This window comes from Pogoniulus pusillus, chromosome 6 (genome assembly GCF_015220805.1).
Source record: "Pogoniulus pusillus isolate bPogPus1 chromosome 6, bPogPus1.pri, whole genome shotgun sequence".
Taxonomy (NCBI): Eukaryota; Metazoa; Chordata; class Aves; order Piciformes; family Lybiidae; genus Pogoniulus; species Pogoniulus pusillus.
The window spans coordinates 4,140,925-4,165,385 of NC_087269.1; the positions used below are offsets into that span (position 1 = coordinate 4,140,925).

Sequence of the window (24,461 nt, forward strand, 5' to 3'; positions counted from 1 at the left end):
AACTGCAAGTTGTAAGCACTCAGCCCTTGAAGCAGCACACCAGCTATACATGCCTGCTGTTCCATCACCACCCGCGCAATAGCAGCCTGCACAACGTTGGTGCGATCCAGGCAGTCCATGCAGTTAACTCGAAAAATTCCTTCCTGTTTACAAATCACACCAGCTTGGTCAACCCTTCCAACAGAAAGAGAACAAAAGCATACTGAGACACTTCAAAGCCAGTGTGATTTATCAGCTTCTACAACCAGCAGACAATTTTACACATGCTGTGCTATTTAGAGTCGCATTTATCAACCCAGCCACAGCCCTCCCAGATTTAGCTACTCTTACTCCCCATCTCCTCCTCTTAGTCTAGGTTAGTGTGGTAGTTTGAGGGATCCTAGGTCCCCCTTATCAAAACCATATGGGCAGAAGCCTCTGTCTCTATGGTTTTGTTAAGAGGAACCTAGGATCTCTCAAACTTCCAAAGGTAGATATCCAACAGACATCCTGTTGGGGCCATGAATTTGATATGCAATTAGATGTTGAATTCAATTCATAGATGAGCTTTCATTTCAATAGCACAAAAGCCAGCAATGACAGCAGCTTTTCACTCCAGAAGTAGACTGAACAACATGCAGTAAGTGACTGGAGCCTGCAGCCATCCTCATTACCAAAACGCAGGAACTTTAATCAGTATAAACCAAAGCTGAAACGTGCCTAAGGTTAGCAACAGCAAAGTTGACCTTCTGGGGCACGTGGGTCAAATATAGAGCATCTCATATGAAATATAAAACCCCTAAAAGCATTAAATGCAGGAAGCCTGAGGCAGAAAACAACATCTGAGAATTTTTTCTGGGGTGTGTGTGTAGAATAGCAACACTTCAGAACACAAAAGCTCTGAGAAACAGACTGGGCATCAAGAGAGGAACATAAAACATACTAGTCATGGATAAAGTCAAGGCCCCTGAACATGCACTGGTTTCACTTTCCTACAAATACTTTATAGCAATCTAAAACCAGCTGAGTACCTACCAGCACCATTTCATGTCCAGAATAATATCATGAATGGCATCAGTCAGTGTTTGGACATTTTCAAACTTCATTCCTCGGCTAAAACATAGAATTTCACGGAGGTTAGTGATTCTCCTTTCATTGTTTTATGTTATCTATATTGTTAACAATGATAATGCTTTGGCTAAGTGGGAGAGAGATTCTCCCCTGTAATAAACTTTAAGTAACAGCTGCTATTCAGAACTACTTAGAATCATAGAATCAACCAGGTTGGAAGAGACCTCCAAGATCATCCAGTCCAACAGTTCAGTATCTAAACCTGAGATCCACATCTTTATATTCTCAAGAATTTGCATTCCTGATTGCTGCTCCCATCAGGAAGAACAAGCAAGCAGCTCTTCAGGCACCTGCAGCACTCTATTCTCATCTTGGGCACAGTCTCAACAAGAGTAACCACTACAGATTTGAAACTGGGATAATCCTGCCCTGCTTTGTAAGTAATTCTACACAAAACCCACCTACAGACACATCATCCCCTCCTCCCCTTCACTCCACCAGGTTGTTTTCATTACTGTTCTCCATTCACTCATGCTCACAGTACAGAAAAAAAACAGACCTGGGCACTACAACAGTTCTTAGGAGAAAAGCAGACAAAGACAAGGGACAGCTCATCTGAACACAAGACTATCAGATCAAGTCAGGATGTCAGCAGTCCTACAGAAAATTAAGTCCTGAAGGCCATTAATGTTATGAGGTGTTTATTCTTCTTCCCTCCCCCTCTCAGACAATACCTAATGGCACAGTCAGTAATGGATTCTGAGTGTCCAGATTAAGTTAGAAATCACAGGCTCACAGGATGTCAGGGGTTGGAAGGGACCCAAAGAAATCATCCAGTCCAACCCCCCTGCTAGAGCAGGACCATACAATCTAGCTCAGGTCACACAGGAACACATCCAGACTGGCCTGCAAAGGCTCCAGAGAAGGAGACTCCACAACCTCCCTGGGGAGCCTGTTCCAGTGCTCTGGGACCCTTCCAGTAAAGAAGTTTCCCCTTGTGTTGTGGTGGAACCTCCTGTACTGCAGCTTCCATCCAGATGAAGATTAAAGCAGTTTTTAGACCCCACATTTGTACACAAATGCAGTCTGCTCAAGGGACACAGGAGAAATAGCTGTCTAGGTGACATGGCACATGCTCGGGCATGTGAACACTGCACTAGACAATGCCAACATCAGAATGGAGTCATAAAACCAGCAAATATTTGTACTGGTATGTTTATAGAAATAAGCAAGAGAAACAAAAGAATGGCTTGTAGTGAAGAATGAAGAGCAGAACAGTCCATGGTTTGGAAAGCAGGTCAGCCACAGCTTCACATTCACAGCATGGCTAAGGATTTGCATTCATAGCATATTTAAGGAAACTCTCCTGCTTAAAATGCACAACAGCTTCTAAGCTTTGCTTAATAAGTGCATATTTAACAAGTCAGGGATGCAAGATCAAACAGCAGTGCTTTGGTTATCCAAATCTGGAGCCAACCCTGAAAGTGTTCAAGGCTAGGTTGGATGAGGCCTTGAGCCTCACGGTCTAAGAGGTGACCCTGCCCGTGACAGCAAGCTTGGAACTAGATGATCTTTAAGGTCCCTTCCAATCCAAACTATTCTAGGATTCCATGAACTTGAACTTTTTTAAGTGCTTTAGCTTACAAAATGCCTTCTCCCTATTTCAGTGTTTCATATAGAAGTAGATATAATAATCAAAGAATCAACCAGGTTGGAAGAGACCTCGAAGAGGTTTTTTCTCCTCCCTTTTACTTTCCTTTCATGTTAATTAGAAAAAAAAAAGTGAAGCAACATTTTTAAAAGGTTCCTTACCAGTGCTCATGGAAGTCAAATGAAACATAGGTCAGGTTTGCATTGTTGTACAGAAGGACTTGCTTAAGGTAAGCATCGCCAATAATCTTCTCTCTGCCTGTCTGATCCACCAAATTAATAATAACCTGTTCAAAAGTTTAACCAATTAACACTTCTGTTAAGTGTTCATCTGCTGCATGATTTGCTTGGATACATAGTACAAAACAAGAAATAGCTCAAGAGTTAAAAGCTTTGTAGGCAAACTTGCTGAAGTCAGAGCTTTTGTTAGCTCCAACCATGACCTGCCTGGCTGAATTTTAACACAGAGAAGCTATGAATTCACAGGACAGGTAGGAAAAAAGTGGGGTCTGCACATTTAAGTTCCTGCTGTTTTTCAGAGCTTACTTACAAAGATCTTTGAAAAACTCAGTGAAGCTCTCATTATGCATCACCCTTCTAGTTATCAACATGCTCCTAGAAAACCACAACCCATAACCCCAAAAAGAAAAAACAACTGAAAACATGAACTTTCCTCCCCTGCACGTTCAGGAGATGACATTTTTATCAGGTAGCACTCACCTGCTTCTTGTAATTTTTCAGCTGTTCTTCAAAGTGTGCACGAAAACAGGACACTGTTTCATTTTCACCTACAAGGCAGAGCAGTGTGAAAACAGAAGCAGCCTTGTTCAGCACAAAATCTGTTTGAAGTGTTCAACCATCTATACTCTAAAGAACCAAATGTGCTGCTTTTGCCTGGGATAGAGTTAATTTTCTTCACAGTTGCTAGTGTGGGGCTGTGTTTGGATAGCTTCCCTTAAAAGCACTTAGACACAACAGATAGTACAGAATGATACATCCTTCAACCTGCTCCATTTCAGCATTGTTGTTCTATTATAGCACAGAGAAAACACCATTCTTAAATTCTGCTTTGCTTTGGGCTCTGTGCAGAGCAGGCTGAGCCCATTTAATCCTTCCACATATGCACCATGTGCCCACATGAGCACCTCTGCAGAAGATTGCTTTGATTTGCATGCTCTGAAAAAGCAAAATCTAATTGTAAGCAAGGTCTGCAGATTGCAAAGTGGGGACATGCAGGACAGGGGATGATACTGGAAGCCTCATCCAGCTCTCCTAAGGGACAAAAACCTATGTTTAACTAAAACCCACATCTACTACCTAGTTGACTCCAACTCCTGACAGTCTCAGTTCCTACCTGTAAATGCATCACATTAAATATAATTCCTCAATCATTTTTTAAACTGATTCTATTAAAAAGAAAGAGAAAGAAAAAGAAAACACCACAAGTCTGCTCAGCTCTATAAAGAGATGCCACAGCACAAGCTTTTATTTGGGTCTGATCGAGTGTTGCCTCCAAACACCAGGGAGGGGGAAGATTAGGAGGTGTTTTATTTTTATTTTCTTCCCTTTATTTGAATTTCTATCATGTGATAACAAACCATTCCTCTCCAGTAGTCTCCAGGCTTTGTATAAAATCACCCAACCTGCTTGCAAAGACAGTAACTGCTCCTCAACTTCAAATCATGTGCTTTGCACAAGTTTCTAAGCAACCCCTAAGCCCTTTTACTCTAGAGCTTACTCAAGACACAGGGAAGAACAGCTGTTGAACCTTCCAACATCACAGTCATCTTAGAAAGCCTTTACTTTCAGCCCTAAAAATAGCTTCCAATGGTAGAAAAATCCTCATGCTAAAGGAGAATCTGAATACAACACACAAGATAGACTTGCAGAAGTACATACTTATGACCTTTTGGAACTAGATGATCCTTGTGGTCCTTTCCAACTCAGACTGATTGACCTAGGATGCCAGTCAACCCAAAGAGTGGCAGTCTGATTATACAAGACCATGAATGTAACAGCTTCCTTCTGAGAAAGTTTCTTCTTTGCAATGCTAAACCTCGAGAAGATTCTATCATTTTACCTTAACAATGTCCAGGCTATGAATAACTGCTTCATACAAGCATCCAGATTTGCCAGCCTTGTTAAAGTTCTCACATGGTTTGGGTTATGTATTATCTTTGAGCGTAAAAGGTAACAATTCAGATCTGATAAAGCCCACTAGTTGCTACCAAATATTACACAAGACAAAAGCACACTACAAAACTAGTGTTAGATGAAATGCCTGGTTTCCAGCACTGAAATAGCAGCTCTTCATACAGAAGTAACCTCAGCATAAGTTATTTTTGTGTCTAAAGATATTTGGAAGACATTTCTAAGCAGATTCTCAAACACAAGAGCCAAACTGTCTCTTACCAACACACTGCCACAAGTAAGACTAGGCATAAAACAGGTGCTGATTAAATATTAAAATCCAAGACTTCTTGGAATCACAGAAGGCTGGAAGGAACCTCAAAAACTTATCCAGACCAACCCTCCTGCCAGAGCAGGATCACCTAGAGCAGATCACACAGGAACACATCTAGGCAGGTCTTGAATATTTCCAGAGAGGAAGGCTTCACAACACCCCTGGGCAGCCTGTTCCAGGGTTCCATCACTCTCTCAGGGAAAAAATTCCTCCTCATGTTTACAGGAAACTTCCTGTGCCTCAACTTCCACCCAGCGCCCCTTGTGCTGTCATTGGGCATCACCCAGCAGAGCCTGGCTCCAGCCTCCTGGCACTCAGCCTGCACATACTAATAAACATTGATGAGGTCACCTCTCAGTCTCCTCTTCTCCAAGCAGCACAGCCCCAGCTCTCCTCGTAACAGAGATGTTCTACTCCCTTAATCATCTTTGTGGCTCTGCTCTGGACTCTCTCAAGCAGTTCTATGTCCCTCTTGAACTGTGTGTCCCAGAACTGGACATGGCCTTACCAGGGCAGAGTAGAGGAGCAGGAATTTACAGTAGGCATGAGTCAGAGCTCTGCATAGCTGCAGCAGTAATTACCAAGAGTCAAACCATTACTGCTGTTCCTGTCTTCTAGAAAGTGCCACCAAAGGACTAGTGGTAAAGCAGCACTCCAGTGAACCTTTCTAAAGCAACTCTGAACTCCAGGTATTCCACTCCAATACTTACTCTTGTCCAGTCGGGGCCGTGGGTTGTATCTGTAACCCACTTGGCTCCAGAAAACAGGCACAGAGCCCCTTGTTTGTATAAATGAAAGGGTATGATTATGGACATGAATCAGCTGCTCTGTCTCCACATAATTTGCCACGTTGCCATTTTTGTCAACGCCTCTTCGCTTATACCGCATCCCTGGGAGGAACGAGAAGGATCAATTCATACTTCAAGATTCAACATCAAAGAACTTTTGTTACTATTTTTGACAGTGCTAATGAGAGAGTTCTAGCCAAAACCCACAAGCAAATGTAAATGTCACCCCTAGCCTAGTCTAATCCCTGGAAGTAATGTCGACTGCTCAGATAAAGTTTATTCACCGATACACTAGGAGCAGTGGCAAGCAAGTGGACAGGGCAAGGCAGGCTACTGGCACTAGAAGTCCCCCATATGTAGGTAGCCCACCTTTAGGGACACATCACTTCCTGTTCTGTCAAGCTCTCAGTTCTGTCAGTTCAGCATTTTCCATCAACATAAAGGCCACTTTTACTGACAGCTGCTCTGCATCTCACAATAAAGACCTCCTGAGCAGATGACCTGCACGTTCCACATAACTGAAGACCTCTGCTGTCACCTGTTTAAATCATTCTGCACAGTTAGAACAGAGACTGCTCTTCTGACCACAACAGCTTTTTGCTTAGCCATCTCTGTTCTGGTCATTAAACAGAACTCTTGGGCAAATTTAGGTTATTACAGAATAGGATTGTGTTCAATTCATTCTTCAAGGCATTGCATCAATTAATTGAAATAACCTCTCAGTATCAAGGGAGAAAGTCCTTCAATTCATGCTCTGGGCTAGCCACCAGGTGAGCATAGTGCCATTAATGGTAAGATGTGATTGATAAGAATTTGCCCTCTTTATCTGTCAAACATTTGAGATGTAAGGCACAGTACAAGCTGGGAAGTTAATTAAATGCATTGCAGTGAGCTGTGGTACAAGGGCCAGCCCCCACATCAGGGGCAGCTCAACAGGTGGTTTGCTCTCCCTCTACTTTTTTATTACATGTTAAAAGTCTGACTGCATAGGAAAGGAGTTGGACAAAGTTAGGAATACCTTAAGAAGTCTGGTAGACCGAAAAAGCTCAGAGCTGAACAGGACTTACCACAGTGTAAAGTGATTCAAGCTATCTTTCTGTGCTCCTAGAGACAGGCAATATTTTTTGTTGGCCTTTGCACTATTAGTCTAAGTGATGTAAGGTGCAATACCAAAGCATGGTTCTCATTTCACCCCTTGGCCCCACACACAGAGCTCTTGGGACACAGGCATGCACACTTGTTTCTTGGATCTTGGAGGTCTCTTCCAACCTGGTTGATTCTATGATTCTAAGTCTCTGTTCAGCTGCTGTCCAAGCCCTCAAAGGAAGACATTTGAAAACTTAAGTCCCACCCAGGCCTACTGAAATACATTGAGCCAGAGCTGTACACAAGATCCTAATCAAGCTGTTCTTTGCAAAAGATGGAACTTATCTCAGAACTGTGACTTCCAAAGATGCATTCAGTGCACAAGAGGAGACTTGTGAAGCTCGCTTAGTAACAGCTGTGTAGCGCTGCATGCATTACAGCCTTTTCTTTTCCTCCTAAAAGCAGGACAGGCTGCAGTACATACTTTGGCAAGAGCTGATCAGTTGCTGAACAGCACAACACTACTGCAAGTTTTATCTCCTTCATCCCTTAGCAGTGCTCAGGAACAATCCCAGTACCTTGAAACTAAGTTTGCCTACCAGCTCTGTGCCGACTCCGGCGTGAAATAAGTGCCACCAAAAACGTTGGATGAACGTCATCTATACAGGTGGATTCCTGAAGAGGAGTTTCAGGACTGCTCTTATCATCATCAGAAGATTCACTATAGTTTACCACAAGTTCTTCAATTTGCACAAATCCTTGTATGATGGGTAGAATCCAGAAGTCCACTTCAGCATTCTGAAGGTTACAACAAACATTTACATTCCTGTTTGGTCTGCATTACCTGCAATTATTTCTGCCATTTCTCATATTTATACCCAGCTGCTTTGCATGCTTTTCATGTTTTAAGAAACTTTGGTCAAATCCTTATTTCTGCATTTGTTTCCTTTGTTAGTCAGGGCTTTTAAATGAGGAGGGAGAAAGAAAGAGCTTTTAAATCATGAAGAATAAAGAAAGAGCGAGCTTTTAAATCGGGAGGAAGACAGCAACTTCAGATTTTTCTGTGGAGGTGACACAAGCTGAATCAAGGCAAGGCAAAAAGTCCTCCTCTGCTCCCAGCTCTCTAGGGACAGAATTCAAACCCACAATATTTAAAAAGTTTCTTTCCCAGTTTCCCTAAAAGGAGTTTTCAGTGCAATGTTGAGTATGATGTTTAAGCACACTAAAAGCTTGCAGCAGTAACTTCCCATGTCAAAGACAAGCAGAGTCAATTCGGATACAGCAGGTATCTAAACACAAGTAAATACAGGTAATTTATAACCTAGTTCCTGTTTCAGGGTGGTTTTACAGTACCTATGTGGACAGAATACATTAGATTTCTATATCTAGAAAGATAAAACTTTAAGTGTAATGTTCTTAGCCTGTTTTGGTAAACTTCATATGGCCTTAGAACCCAAACCAACTGGTCCAAAGCTCTGCACAGTAGTTCCTGCTCATCTTAAAACCTCACTTTAGTAATCAGAATTGAGATTCATATTCCCTAATTCAAGGTTATCCATTAATAACTTGAACTAGTTGCATTTTTCATGTTGGAACTCCTTCATGACACAGAACTTTTCACAGAGCACCTACATTTGCCCTGTAGAAGTTTTAAGGAGAGAGAGGCAGAGTATAACATTAAGATGTCCTCTGGTATCTTTAAGGAACTCAAGACTTGACCTAAACTGACTAACTAGTAGTTAGTAACTCAGTCCTTTTTCTACAAGGCTAATTTAAAACTGAGATCATATATTCAAGAATGGTTGGTTTATGTTTCTTTATGCACTCATTACTAGCCAAGAAAAGTGTTTTATCTACTCTGAAGAGCTGTTCAGAGCAACTTGTTACAGCAGTTACTTTTTTCAGAGAGATAAACAATATTCTCCACTAAATATGTCTCAAAACCTGGGAATTTGTTTCTCTTCTTTTCCAGCTCCTTATCAAGCTCAGCTCTGCCCAAGATAAGGCACTTCACAGATGAAGGCACATTGAGTTTACCTTCAGAAACCAGCACAAATATATCACACCCCAAGTTACTCTGCATTGTTTTATTGTAGGAATGTCTTTAATTGTGGATGTTCATTCATTAGCAATGAGCACATGCTAGCTAAAAGGCTGTGGGAAGAAGATAACACCAGCTGCTCAGCTTCAGGAGGCACAGCCCTGACCCTGACCTGACTGCCAAGCAGGTTTTTAAGTAAACTTCTACGAGGTGTTGAGCAAACAGCTAAAGAATGGTTCTCATAATACATGTTACTGCTGAAAATAAGACTCACATCAATGCTGATGAGATCTTCAATCATGTGCTTGTTCCAAAAGAACCTGTCATCAACCTGTTGGAAACAAAAAGGGGAGTTTTTGCAAGACTTTAACTAAGGCTTGGTGGTAAAGGCACCAGGTGTCATGCATTACCACTGTACATGCAAGTCTAGGGTTCACTGCTTTTCAATACAACAACTCAGTCCAAGACAAGCTCCTGGAGGCTTTTGTTTCACTTCACTGCACTGAAGCTCGTTGCAGGGCAAGAGCTTAAATTGCTGTAGATTATACCAGCAGAGAATGTGACCACTCAGGTTTGATCCACATACATTATTGAACAGCACATTTCCCAAGAGAGGGAAAAAAGGCAACCAACCACAAAAAAAACCAACCAACCACCACCACCAAAAGAACACACAAACAAAACCAAACACCACAAAACAACCCCAAACACAGAACCCAGACCCACTCACTTTCCGCCACAGCGCTAAGTTCGTTTTCTCACACGCACTCTGCCTCTGCACAGAATTTGTTAGGTCATAGGTAAGGCTGTAGTAAAAGGAGTCTGAATCCATGAACATTTTGAACAGCTCCTCCAATAGTCTCTTCTCCAGCCTCTCTTTCTCTTTGCTTTCTTTAATCTGCAAGAAAAGCAATGGGCTGTTTTACACCTTTGATGGAGGCTTCAGGCATACTTGCTAAATGTCTCTTCTAACCTTACAGGACAAATATTTTCCCACTGAAGAGCAGGATCTTAGAACTCCTAGCAGAGATAAACACAAGAGACAGCATCTTCAGGAATATTCTCCTATACTACTACTCTTACTTTTAGTAGTAAGGGCATTGAAAGCAGTCAGACTTTAAGAGCTTACATTCCAGGAGTATGCTTCAACTCCAAGAGTTTCTATGAAATACTGCATCTACCTGGTCTGACTGTAATAAATATTGTTAGGACTTTCTAATCCAGACCATTACTATCTCCAAACCATTGTATGGTGTTCTCTGAGGTCCTGCATAACAAATTCTAGGCTAGAGAGATTCTTATGCAGAGTAATTGGTAAAAGTTTAGAGTTCCACAAGAAGCTCACCCTGGCAAAAAGTCACTCTAAGTCATTCTGCTAAAATTAGATACTTACAAAAATCAGAAAAGAAATGAAGCCACAGTTAAACAATCAGAAATTAGACTGAACTTTGATGTGGAGGAGTTGCACACTTTGCAGGTTTTCACCAGCCCTCTATTTAGGTTTTAGTACTCCGTTGGATCAGCCACCACACCCTTTGAGTTATCAAGTTTACACTCTGAAAAAACACCCCCAAAAAAAGAGAAAAGAGTAAAAAACTTTACCTTCTTTTTATTTGGTGCAGACACATTTGATTTAATTTGGGTCAGGGTCTTCAGTAGAAATTTTGTGTCATCTGGGGACTGTGTAATCTTCTCTGGCTTGTTTATCCCAAAATGGTGCTTTTTGCAAAGCTAAATAAGGATATTGAGTTAAAGCAAATACTTGAGTATTACTTAAACAGATCAGGAGAACTTTAAATAAAGCCTATAAAAACCAGTCCACAAAGCTAGGGGAAACACTCTGAGACACAGAGGGTACAGACACAGCAAAATCCTCCCTCTTTTTCACAGAGGACATTTTCTCCTGTGCCTGTGTGAATTTCTGCCTCAGTTTCACATGACTTGAGCAGCCAAGTGTACTTCACCTTGCCACCCAAGCTACAGTGTAAGTGAGTGTTACTTACCTCTGTTGTTTCTCCTCTATCTATTCTCTTTGGGGAAAAAAAATCTGCAATATTTTAAGTAAGGTTTTTCCCTTGAAGACAAGTTACAGAAATAAGATTCCAGAAGAGGGTAAAAGCAAGAGCATCCATTTATGTGTGTATATATATATATATATCATAGAACCAACCAGGTTGGAAGAGACCTCCAAGATCATCCAGCCCAACCTATCACCCAGCCCTAGCCAGTCAACTAGACCATGGCACTATATCTACATGTATGTATGTATTTATACATAGTCTCTCCCAATTTAGAAGGCAAAACCAAAACAGCTTCCTCCCCAAAAAAGTAAAAACCTATCTTAGGTATCTGGGGATAATCTCAGGAGGAAGCAAGTTGAAGTACTTGGGAAAGGGCACTGCAAATCTGAGCTCTTGCACAAGTTCCCAGGCACAGAAACACAGGGCAGAGGTGGTTAGGTTCTTGCTAACACAGTTTACACACCCAGATCTCAAGTCACATTCTTGTATGCCAAACTCTGGAGCAGGGCTTCAGCAGCATTTCATGCTCCTACAATTCCACCAAAGCTCTGGAAATTCCACATTAGGGTCTCTCTACAGGAAAGGATTCTCATGGATATCATCTTTGAGTACTAGCATTTATAGGATTCCTACTTCTGAATGACTAGGATGGTAAATCTGGAGACCTTAGGAGCTTTTTTTAAGCAAAAAACCCCAAGTTTCCTCACTTAGTCCACAGCTCTGTCCCTTTGAACTACCACAGAATCATAGAACCAGTTAGTGTTGGAAGGGACCACAAGGATCATGAAGTTCCAACACCCCTGCCATGGGCAGGGACACCTCACATTAGATCAGGCTGTCCAGAGCCCCATCCAGCCTGGCCTTAAAAATTTCCAGGGATGAGGCTTCCACCACCTCCCTGGGCAACCCCTTCCAGGCTCTCCCCACCCTCATGCTGAATAACTTCTTCCTAACATCCAGGCTGAATCTACCCATTTCCAGCTTTGTTCCATTCCCCCAAGTTCTATCACTACCTGACAGCCTAAAAAGTCCCTCCCCAGCTTTCTTGTAGCCCCCTTAACATACTGAAAGGCCACAATTATGTCACCTGGGAGTCTTCTCCTCTCCAGACTAAACAGCCTCAACTCCCTCACTCTCTCTTCATAGGAGATTATTCTAGTGGATTCCATTTTCTGTTCTCAAGTGACCTGTTGCTCTATTCCACTAACAACACTTTGTTGATGTGTGCTATTTTTGAGGATTTTTATGCAATTTAGGTACAAATTTCTTGTCACTTCCCTCCCTAGCATAACCTGAGATTTCTATTTAAATAAAAAATAACAACCTAATCAAAACTGCATTTAAAAAGCACAAAATGATTGATGTCTGGACACATCAGGAAAGGAGATGTGAAGTGTTTCACTGTTACATTTCACACAAAAATTTCTCTGAAGCAGAAGGTGGAAAGCCAAGAATCCATTGAAGACAGCCATACCTCTAACTCCAGATCCTGAGGTTCTGTTTCAGAAAGTGGAATCACTGCAATCTTTGTTATCTTGTAAACCTCATGGTCTCCTGGAAGTTTGCCAATCAAAGCTTTCTGTCGAATCAGAAGTAGCCACCAGGGTAAATCTGCAAAAGGATTAGTAGACACTTTGATTTGTCCATCAGGCATTTACTTTGATTAGTCTGCCAGAAGCTTCTCTGCAGTGTAAAAGCCCTGCCAGGAACCATCTGACCAGAAGGCTTCAGTGAATGATGATTTCACTATTGCTACATTTTGTAATTGTGCACTGCAATTAAAAAGATAATCACCCCACTGTGCAACACAAGACTTAGTTCACCTCCTTATTAAATTAGAGACTATTTCACAGATCTAGGAGAGGTAAAGCTACCACCTCACACCTATGGCAGTGAGGCAGCCTCTAGGTTGAGTGTGTGGCTAGTGGCAGTACAGTTTGAAAATGAGAGTTCAAGAGGCAGCAGGTTAAGACTGTCCCTTTGTAGCTTCTGTGTGTATACAACAGCAAACAAGATAGGCACAGGATCACAGGATGTTAGGGGTTAGAATGGACCTCCACAGATCAAGTCCAACTCCCTTGTCAGAGCAGGACCATCATGAAGTGCAATCACACAGGAATGCATTCAGACAGGGCTGGAAAGGCTCCAGAGAAGGAGACTCCACAGCCTCACTGGGCAGCCTGTTCCAGTGCTCTGTCACCCTTACAGTAAAGTTCTTCCTCGTGTTGAGGTGGAATTTTGTGTGCTGTAGTTCACATTCATTACCCCTTGTCCAGGGCACAACTGAGAAGAGTTTGTCCCCTCCCTCTGGACCCTCAGCCCTCAGATATTTATAAACATTGATTATATCCCCTTCTCTTCACCAGACCAAAAAGCCCCAGGTCCTCCAGTCTCTCCTCATAGGGCAGTGCTCCAGCCCCTTCATCATCTTCATAGCCACAGGGTGCATCTGTTGACAAGATTCATGACTGAAGGCATCTGGTGAGCAAACCTGGACTGCGTCACAAAGCAGCTCAGGTACGTTTAAAGCTTCACAGCATCATTCCTGAAGCATATGCATACAACTGGTACAGAAATGATGCACCAAAGATGAATGAAGCACTTCTAACAGACACATTCCACAGACACCTCTGATCTAAAACAGTTCCACTTGCAGCTTCAACACTTTAAAGAGGCAGGGAAACAGAACAACATCCCCACTGACTGCTTGAATGCGCCTGGAGACAAACTTCCTAGATTTTAATCCCTTGGTTAGATCAGTAGCATGCAGGGCTTTTATAAATCCAAAGCATTGAGATGCAGAATAGGCACAGAAAGTCTTAAGAGAACCCACATATACACTTACTACTCCTCCCAAGTGAGAAGCAACCAACTGAGTTAAGATGAAGAGGTCAAACACAGACATCAAAAGCCTAAACAAGCCTCCACATTTGTGACAGTAGATTGTGTCATGTATTGTGTCTTTCACTACACTATCAGCCTTTGAAAAACCTATTTAGAGGATTTAGAGCAAATACAAAGTCTGTTTTCCCCACTCAGTACATTCTAAATACTATTTCATCCTTCAAGTGCTTAGAAGATAAAAACACAGAGGATAATGTGTTTAAAGTCACAACAAACCCAGAACTTTGCTCTTTCCCAGATTCTCCAATATGCTCTCAGCACAGAATTAAAGCTCTATCAAAAGCTGTGAGCATCTTTCCAATAATTGCAATTAAAAAATTATCCTTCAACACTTCAATCTAAATCTGACAAGATACAAGTAGCAAATTCTTTTGTCTGAAGACAAGGAATAATCATTGTAAACAGACTACCATGTGTTGTGACATCCACTGGAGATTCTGATTCCATATTACTGTCTTTAGAAAAGATATATGCTTTTGTTGGGTACTCCAAAGCTTTTAAAAACTACAGATCCTCCTAACTACAAATGTGCTGTGAGAACCAAAAGTTGCCCCCCGAAAAGGAAAAAGGGGGAGGGGAATGAGGACATGCATCACTTTGTTTAATGTATCTCATCTTCTAAAGGGAGTCCTGCGGCGCCTCCTCGGGAAGCAGAGGAGCATCAGAATTGTCATCACAGTAGGATCACAGAGACAAGTCATGCCAGGAGGGATCTCAGGATGTCACTCTGCTATCACAGGGTCAGCTCTGAGGACTAAATCACTCAAAGCAATGCCATACACATGTTTTATTACAATGCTGGGTGCAGGCAGGATGGCTCCATCAATCCTGCACACCCCATACTGGCAGAAGCCACAATTTATGTCACAAGAGCAGGCATAATAGGAGGTAGGGATACTACAATTATTTCTTGGAGTTCATTAACATAAGTATTTTCCCATTCTCCTCTTCCAACCTGGTTGATTCTATGAATTCCAACAATTCCAACCCTGGTGGTCTGGAATGGGTATCTGCGATGAACGTTCCACACAGTCTTCCTTCCAGGGTCTCTCTCATCTCTGGTCAAGCAGACCCTTCTTTGTTGCTGATGTCAGGATATCCCTGCTTCTCCTTTATCTCCTTCCTGCTTTCCTTAGTCCCTGCAGGCCTGGGTCTTTACAAGATTGCTTATCACAGATCTCCAACGAGTAGCTGCAGTCACTCTTACATTAGCCCTTGTTTAGGTTTGCAGATTATCAACTGATTCCATTAAACAAACATCCCTACAGAGTTTGGTATGTTATGGTTTGTCACAGACACCCTCAAAATGAACATCTGGTCTATGAGACCTTTTTACCAGCATTCTCTGATTTTTCTTACATAACACAAAGACTCCTAAATACTGCTCAGAGGATAACAAGGGCAAGAGAGCAACAGCAAAGACAGCAAGATAGTCCCCCTATTGACAGCAGGTGCTGCAACAGCTTTCCTAGGCAGCTACAGGCAACACAACTTGGGGAATCACTTGCCATGGCCTCCAGCATTCCATTTAACTGTAAAGGCAAGGTGGAAAGAAAAGGGAAGATAAGGAAAACAGGACAGATGCCAGAGCACCAGTGAGAAGATCCCTTTAAAAGGGGAACTACCTGAAGGGAGGTTGTAGCCAGGTGGGGTTGGTCTCTTCTCCCAGGTAACCAGCAATAGAACAAGGGGACACAGTCTCAAGTTGTGCCAGAGAAAGTATAGGCTGGATGTTAGGAGGAAGTTCTTCACAGAGAGTGATTGGCATTGGAATGGGCTGCCCAGGGAGGTGGTGGAGTCACCATCCCTGGAGGTGTTCAAGAAAAGACTGGATGAGGCACTTAGTGCCATGGTCTAGTTGACTGTCTAGGGCTGGGTGCTAGGTTGGAGTGGATGATCTTGGAGGTCTCTCCCAACCTGCTTGGTTCTATGATTCTATGAATTGATAGAATGGTTTGGGTTGGAAGGGACCTTCAAAGGTCACCTAGTCCAATCTCCTCTGCAGTCAGCAGGGACATCCTCAACTAGATCAGGTTGTCCAGACCCACAATACAGCAAAACATGGAATCATAGGATGGTTTAGGTGGGAAGGGACCTTAAAGATCATCTAGTTATTTTCTGGCTGCTCTTCAGTTTATCTCAAACTCTGGCAGCAGTAAGCAAGAACTCAAGAGCCTAACATAGCCAAGTGAGGTCTAAAAGAAGGGAATGCAGAATGCACTCATAACCATTGCGGTATATATTTCAAAAGTCTATTTGTATTACAGCTAGAGAACACTGCACAAAGAAGGCAGGAATTCCCCAGCAGATCAAAAGAAAACAGTCAGGAAGTAATTATGCAGTAAAGTATGCCCTGAAGTAAAAGCTTCAGCAACAGCCAGAAGAAGCAGCACATTATAATTGTCAGCAATATCTGAATGGCTGAATCCCTAAGCAGAATGTGTGCTTTTGCACTTAAAACAGTAGTTCCAGGGAACAGAGAAAGAAAAATGATTAGTTCTTGCTCTCTTCTCTCAGGTGGCCAGCACCAGAACAAGAGGACACAGCCTCAGGCTGTGCCAGGGGAGATTTAGGCTGGAGGTGAGGAGAAAGTTCTTCACTGAGAGAGTCATTGGACACTGGAATGGGCTGCCCGGGGAGGGCACTTGGTGCCATGGTCTAGCCTTGAGCTCTGTGGTAAAGGGTTGGACTTGATGATCTGTGAGGTCTCTTCCAACCCTGATGATACTGTGATACTCAATGTGGGAAGTACTGTGTGTACAGGAAAGGAACACCACAGCTACACCATTCCAGAACACTGCAGGTTCCAAATCATCTCTCAAAATACCAAGTTAATTTTCAGTGAGTTATGAACTACAGCAGAGCAAATGGCACCAACTAATTTAAAGTACTGTACCTAAAGTTCAAGGCCAGGTTGGATGTGGCCTTGAGCAACATTTTTAGTGGGAGGTGTCCCTGTCTATGGTGGGAGGTTGGAGCTAGATGATCTTTGAGGTCCCTTCCAACCTCAACCATTCTCTGATTCTATTAGCTACCATTCCTCACTAAAACAGGAACTCAGCTCTTCTTTTGCATCACTGGCAGCACACCACTGCTGTTTATTTTCTCTAACACTTGCCAAATAACCTAGCATTTAGTTCTCTCAAATGCTTTTCATCTATTTCCAAAGGCCTGCAGTGACAGGACAAGGACAATGGCTTCAAACTAGAGAAGAGCAGATTTAGGTTGAATGTTATGACAAGTTCCTTACCATGACAGTGGCAGAACACTGGAACAGGATGCCCAGGAAGATGGCTGGGACCTCATCCTTGGAGATAATCAAGGTAAGGCTTGACAGGGCTCTGGACAACCCCCAAAGGATGCCCCTGCTGACTGCAGAGGAGGTTGGACTAGATGACCTTCAGAGATCACTTCCAACCCAGACTGTTCTACGATAAACTGTGCATAAATTCACTACAAATGTTGCTTTTTCCAAGTATTATGACATCAGCCAAGAAATTCCATGCTACCTTTTTCTGTTCTTACCCAAATAATAAAACAAAACCAAAGTTTTAAGTTGCTGACTGGATGCAGTTAGAACTTACAGCAGTTAGATCTCGTTGGGGAGATTCCAGATGCTGAAACACTCATTCTTTTTATCACAATTCAGAGGCATGCTAACAAAAAAACAGAGTTCTTCTTTTCTGAGTATAGAGAATGAGGAACTCCATGTCCCTTCTGTTTATTGAGGCTATAGAACTTTGCCAGCAGTATTTTAACTTGGGTATTAATTAACTGGCACTGGAAAAGCACAAACTGATACAATGTAAAGACAACAGACTGCACAGGAACGTGCTTTGACCAAGAAACAGAGAAATGTGCAGTGGGAGTGAATGAGTTAAGTGTAAATTGCTGGAATCAGTTATGAAACCCAGCTTTGATTATAGGTAGATATAAAAGTATTAACTCTGAGCATATTCTAGCACTACAATGTACTCAACACTGGTCAGGCCACACCTTGAGTGCTGTGTCCAGTTCTGGGGCCCTCAATTCAAGAGAGATGTTGAGGCGCTGGAACATGTCCAGAGAAAGGCAACAAGGCTGGTGAGGGGCCTGGAGCACAAATCCTATGAGGAGAGATTGAGGGAGCTGGGGGTGTGCAGCCTGCAGAAGAGGAGGCTCAGGGCAGACTACAACTACCTGAAGGGAGGTGGTAGCCAGGTGGGGTTGGGCTCTTCTCCCAGGCACCCAGCAACAAAACAAGGGGACACAGTCTCAAGTTGTGCCAGGGGAAGTTAGGAGGAAGTTGTTGTCAGAGAGAGTGATTGGCATTGGAATGGGCTGCTCAGGGAGGTGGTGGAGTCACCATCCCTGGAGGTGTTCAAGCAAAGCCTGGATGAGGCACTTAGTGCCATGGTCTGGTTGACTGGCTAGGGCTGGGTGCTAGGTTGGACTGGGTGATCTCAGAAGTCTCTTCCAACCTGGTTGATTCTATGATCTGCTTGTTAAGTTGTCTCTGATCAAAAACCATTCCATTTCAGGCTACCATTAACCATTTCAGTGGATTCAAACATCTACTTCGTATTCCAACAACAACAAAAAAAAAACCACAACAGCACAATTTCTTCCTCCTTCTGTGCTGAGATTTTGACAAGAGGCAACCGAGTGGCTACACTGACATTTTATATGTACACACAATGACTGGGCCACAAAGCAAAATTAACATTCTATAAAGGAGAAACTGTTGAGGCAAGCATGTCTCTTGCATATGGATGGGAAGATCAGGCAGAAAGTATTTTAACTGTGGATCTGTACCAAGAAAATCTGCAATGTTCCATTTCAGTAACGCATCCCAATGAGACATCCTAAAATCATTTTCTTTTTATTTCCATTTTCACTCCACATTTCCTTACAAGTTATTTTGGATGAGCCAGAAAAAGGCAAGATTACCATATCTCTGCATTCTGATATTCAATTAAGTTTTTGTTGTTTGGGTTATTTTCCCTCCCCTTGAAAAAAAGTCTCTCAAAGTATGATTTGTTTTTTCTTCAGTACTGAATTATCTTAAACATTAAGGAGGCTTTCATCTTCAATGTGGGTGTAGAGTTATGTCTAGACATAAAACTGACCCTCTCATGGCAAAAATTACAAAGGGAATTAGGAAACAAACCATGTATCACTGGCTAGTTGCTTTCTAAGAGACTGCTTCCTTGCCACAGGAGCTTTCCTACAAGTTCTGCACTAGGCCAGCAATAAAAACAGTGAGATTAAGAGTAAATCCCATCCCTACTTACAGCAATTTGGTGAGGGTTTCTCAATGCTAAATTAAAGACAGACCAAAATGGACTACAGAGACATTTCAAGGTCATGTTAGGACTACTGCACCATTCCTGCATTAAGCAAATATTTCAAAACCATGAAGTATCTATGCCCAAGCCATAAAGGTACAATATTAAGGTAAGGAACTTCGATACATGGAAAGAGATTTCAACCTTCTAGTGTTAGTCAGAACATGCTAAGTAGTTTTAACACACACCAGTACTGCTTTCCAGCAAGAGCTTACAGCAAGGTTCCAAGCAGGACAAGCCCATGCAGGACTACAGTAAGCCAAAAAAAGCTTCAAATTAAAGTTTTTTCTGATTCTTAAAGTCTGTAGCAAGAGAGAAGAAACCAGAGCAACAAGTCCTCCTGTTCCAGCTCAGCTCTGGGAGACAAGCACTTCAACCAGCTGCCACAGCACAGTGCCCTTACTAACTGGGGATAATGGTCCAGCAGTGTTAAATATTTATCCTTCTGATAAAGTTTCCAGGTGACAAAGATTGATACAGGAATATGTAATGAAGACAGGTTACTGTTACAGAGTGCCAGATGATTCGGCTAGAGGGCTACATAAAACTACATTTGAATATGCTCAAGTGAGAGTTCACTGACAGCAATAGGTTTTAAGAGACCTAAGACATCTTGGTCTCCTCATTTTGACTGCAGTCTGATGGAGAACATTCATCAACTATAAGCAGCAGTTCTCAGTAGAAGGACAAGAATAAATAACTGAAGGTTGTACCTTTCTTCAGACATTTAAAGGTAGAAAATAAATACCTGTTTACAGGACAGCTGCATCACTAAGCACCAGACTATAAACAAAGAGGACAGTCTGTGGAGAGTTTGTGATGGTGTTCATCTGAACAAAGCAGAGGGGAAATGAAATGCTTCCACTGGCCTAGGCAGCAACTGAACAGATGAACATAACTGATTCAGTAGCTCTACAGGAGACATGGAAAGATGACCAGATATCAACCCAATAATCTTGATTAACGTGACAATAGCAAGATGGCATCTGTGGAAGTGTCACATGCTAGGGAAAGTTTCAACTCAGCTTTCATAAGCAGAGGAAGTGCCTCACAATAAGCACACCTGCAAGGCTATTCAGTTGCTATAAATTACTAGATCTTCCAGAAGGCATTTAACTAGACCTCTCCCTTCAAAGGCTTTTATAACTGAATTCCCCAGAGTGAGGGAGAAAGGCCTTTGTGTACCTAAGTGCTCGCTTTAAAAAAGGCAAATACAAAAAAAACACGCTAAAAACAATCACTGAGCACTTTCCCACAGCAGAAAAAGGTCATCACTGGAGTTTAGCCATCAGTCCTCCTGAACAGCACAGATAACCTGGATGAGAAAGTGAGATGGCAGAGTCTGAACCACTTCACATCATCAGATCTAAGAAAGGATTGCTGTAGAATGAGCATAGAAAAAAAAAACATATCAAGTGAAGTTCAAAGAAGATGAAGCAACACAACTGAAAAGAAGACATGATAACCTTCTTGGAGACATGGGTTCAACTGTTACTCTCAGGAATAGGACCTAGGGGTTGTAAGTATGGAGCTAAGCATTTCCTAGAACTATATCTGTCACACTCTAATGCAGTGCTGCTCCAGTGTCTGTCTTCCTTCTTTCCCTACTCCTAGTATGCCATTGCCTTCCTGACTAATCATTCTATTCAATAGAGAACACACATCTGATCTGTTTCAGCACTTAATCCATTCTGCCATCCTGGAACACACTTGAAACTTTACCTGTATTGATCATATCACCAGGTGCTACTTTAAATGCAGGGGCTAAACACTCACACAAAAAAACAAACCAGCAAACAGTAAGTGAAGCCGAGTTTCTGGCTACCTTTCCTGTCAGTGAATAAGCATCAGAGCTCTACCTGCAGAAGAATCTTTCTAAACAAAGATGTTTCAATCCATGCTAAGTATTTATTATGGCTGCAGGAATTTGCAGCTTATTTGACAGGAAAAAGTTGCCAGAATCAGTTGGAGATAGTTCATTAACATTAAATCACAATGCATTCTACATCTGCTTCTATTTTGTACCTTACATTTAACTACGAATAGCTTTAAGCGTTCCTTTTAATTTCAAAGGGTCATCTAGCAGAGTAATAATTATTCTTCATATTTCCATGTACTATTGAGAATCCAAGCTTTATATTTTTTGTGAAGATTTCCATTAACCAGAAGAGAAGAAAGAAAAGTGCTTGAAAGGATTATTTAATAGGTTGCAAGAATTTTACACAGCTCGCACACAGCCTACAGAACTTCAAACAAATTTCTAGGCTTTGTGAGTGCAGTTCTGTCTTGCAAGGTGACAAACCTTGAAAGCAGAGAGAATTTGCATCTGCAGCTACAATATAATGACTTTGACAAGTTCACATTGCTGCAGAGTACTCCTCCACTGCAACAAGCACTACAAATGCCATTTGAGTTACGCAGTATTTTTTCAGTCAGTGATACTACCAAAAAAAAGTGGAAAGAAAAACAACAACAACAACAAAAACTCACACAAGAAATCACACCTAAACCAGTCACATACCTGTATGAAGCTGAACTTTGCCAATGACTCCTTCTACCAGGCCCAGACAAATGGGATTCCAAGCCAAAAGAAGATCAGTAGCTGCAAGGAAGAACAAAGCTCCTGTTTTTATCAGAGTAAACTCAACAGGACAATTAATTCAGAGACGGTCATTCTCTCCACATTCCCCAAACAACTTGCAAAAGCATCTGTATGTTGAGTGAAAAATCTGCACTGTCAAACTCAGAGGCAAGAGGAACAAAGCAGCTTTCCTCACTCCTAAATCTTTCACTTCTATTCCCAGTTCATCAACAGTCCCAGTCTTGCCTTCTCCCTTAGGAATTTTCTAGGGCTATATTGTCTCAGACTTTTTCTACTTCTTGATATCTTTGCAATTGATTTCCACATTCATGCGTCACTGGGAGAGCTAGAAGCCCACCAAAAAAAGCTAGGTACAGAAGGAGTTTAAAGAACCAAAACACTGAAGGTTTACCATAGCTACTACAAACCTAGTACTAGAGAAGACAATCTAAGCCTTTTTAAACCACTGATTTCCTGCTATGACAAAAGATATTAGTAGGAAAACTCTAGATGGCAAATGACTGTGGCCAATTGCTTAATTAGTGCCATGGTCTAGTTGACTGGATAGGGCTGGGTGCTAGGTTGGACTGGATGATCTTGGAGGTCTCTTCCAACCTGGTTGATTCTATGATTCTATGAAGTTCTCCTCCAGTAACTTAGGAGAGAATACAGATATAAGGAAACAATAGCTCAGACTCGCCATAAGGAAACTGGTATCAGGCAGAGTAGAGCAAGTCGATCTTACAAAGCTGTTCTATTAGTTTTGTGGGTCACTCTGACATATGTAGAATCACAGAACTGTTTCAGCTGGAAAAGGCTTCTAAGGCTGTCAAGGCCAACCATTAACATAGCACCACCATGGACATTAAATCAAGTCCAAGACTTCTACTGGAACACTTCCCTCTTAAGAGTACAGCAACACAATGAGAATTGGCTCTAAACTTTTGATTCTTGAGGTCACTTACAGAGGAGCTTTGGAGGGAAAAAAAAAAAGTGCTTTGAAGTGAAATGCACATTATACTTTGAAGATAGTAAATATGGATGTACCAGCCAGGCAGCACTGACTCTTGAGATAAGTGTGATTAACAAGCTAACAGTTAAGGCTGACTGCTTCAGGAAAACCTTCCCTGGGGAAGGCAGAGCATAGCAAAAACACCACAATGTTTGAGGAGACGAATGTGTCTTTGCAGTGTCCCAGAAAGTCTAGGTGTGAAGGCATCTCACAAGATAAATGCCTTTAGGTTGTGAAAACACACCAGTTGTGAAGTCACACTGACTGTGTCTAGTGGCAGAATCACAAGACTTTGGGTTCTTTTCTTACACATTCTAGAGAGCTTTCTACAGGACTGTATGTGTGACAGCAAACCAAGTAAGTTGTTTTAGCTAAATAAAACACATCTGGTTCTGGCCTTCTGATTACAACTTTGTTCCCACATGACAGCCATATCTGGACTCACAGTCAACACCCAAGAAGAACCTCTAGCCCTGAAAACAGTCCAGATGAAAAGATTTAACTGGCATTCTCCCACCCACCCCCAACTAAGAGCTTTCATGTCGAGTCAGCCCTATTTACTCTGTCTTAAAGAAGCTGCCTCCAATTTCTGTATAGTACTGTAAAATTGTTTAAGGGTATTTCCTTGCAATGATTTCATCTGCTTGGCAATTCTGGCAGCAGCTGCCTTCAGCCACCATCTTCTATCTTTGAAAATTATAACCACTTAATCTTTGCTTATGTAACAACTTCAAATACACAGAGATCCAAGGAAGTCAGCTGCAAGCCTGTAGGAGATTAGTCTTTAACTGCAAAACATGGCAGAATTTAAGGGGTAGCATAAATTGGTAGACAGTGATAGAAGTTATTTCTAGAGCCAAGGGGGAAAGTAACCATGCAAAATAAAACTGGAAATAGAAGTTTTCAAATAACACACATCAGACACACATGCTCACGTTTCTGACTGCTAAATGCTCCATTTGCACAAGGTAAATTCTAATTCTTTTTCTTTTATTTGTTTTTCTTTTTGTTTCTGGTTTGTTTTTCTGGGTTTGTTTGGGTTTCATTTAACAAATACCTTATTGTTAAGAATTAACTACCACATGGCTCTACGGAGGAAGACACTGGATCACTGAACTTTATGCCAAAACCAGACCGAATGCTTTGAGATAGAACATGAAATATAATTTACTCACTTCCTCACACAAACCTTTCTTCTTGTAGATGTCATACAAGCTGTCTACTGACCTCTTGAAACTCAGGAGTAAAGACTTATCAACCTGAAACTGTGGCACAATATTGTTGAAGCAGACTTCTTACAGTATTGTACTGGCGACAACAAGCTCTGCCAAAATAGTCACTGTCTTTCCAAGCAGAAAGCTATGCACAGCAAGTCACTACAAGCAGTGAACTGAGCCCCAGGGAATATCTTCCCTGAGTCCAGAAGTGCTCTGGTGTCCTCAGTGTGTTTTCATTTGAGAGAATTGACCAGGTTTGACAGACATTGACATATGCCCTTAATACTCTGAGGTATGTACCCACTTAAAAAGCTCTCATC

General features: G+C 41.9%; 1 protein-coding gene across 1 annotated transcript in view; it reads right to left on the reverse strand.

Annotated features, from left to right (window-relative positions):
* INPP5F (inositol polyphosphate-5-phosphatase F) overlaps nucleotides 1-24,461 on the reverse strand; it is a 61,418-nt gene that overhangs the window by 15,938 nt on the left and 21,019 nt on the right. The window contains exons 2-12 of the mRNA XM_064144260.1: nucleotides 21,853-21,933; nucleotides 12,575-12,711; nucleotides 10,682-10,810; nucleotides 9,810-9,977; nucleotides 9,354-9,410; nucleotides 7,638-7,836; nucleotides 5,875-6,054; nucleotides 3,421-3,488; nucleotides 2,863-2,987; nucleotides 1,015-1,092; nucleotides 54-174 (exon numbers count right to left, since the gene is read on the reverse strand). Of these exons, the coding sequence (XP_064000330.1) occupies nucleotides 54-174; nucleotides 1,015-1,092; nucleotides 2,863-2,987; nucleotides 3,421-3,488; nucleotides 5,875-6,054; nucleotides 7,638-7,836; nucleotides 9,354-9,410; nucleotides 9,810-9,977; nucleotides 10,682-10,810; nucleotides 12,575-12,711; nucleotides 21,853-21,933 (1,343 nt within the window). The remainder of the gene's footprint in view (nucleotides 1-53; nucleotides 175-1,014; nucleotides 1,093-2,862; nucleotides 2,988-3,420; nucleotides 3,489-5,874; nucleotides 6,055-7,637; nucleotides 7,837-9,353; nucleotides 9,411-9,809; nucleotides 9,978-10,681; nucleotides 10,811-12,574; nucleotides 12,712-21,852; nucleotides 21,934-24,461) is intronic.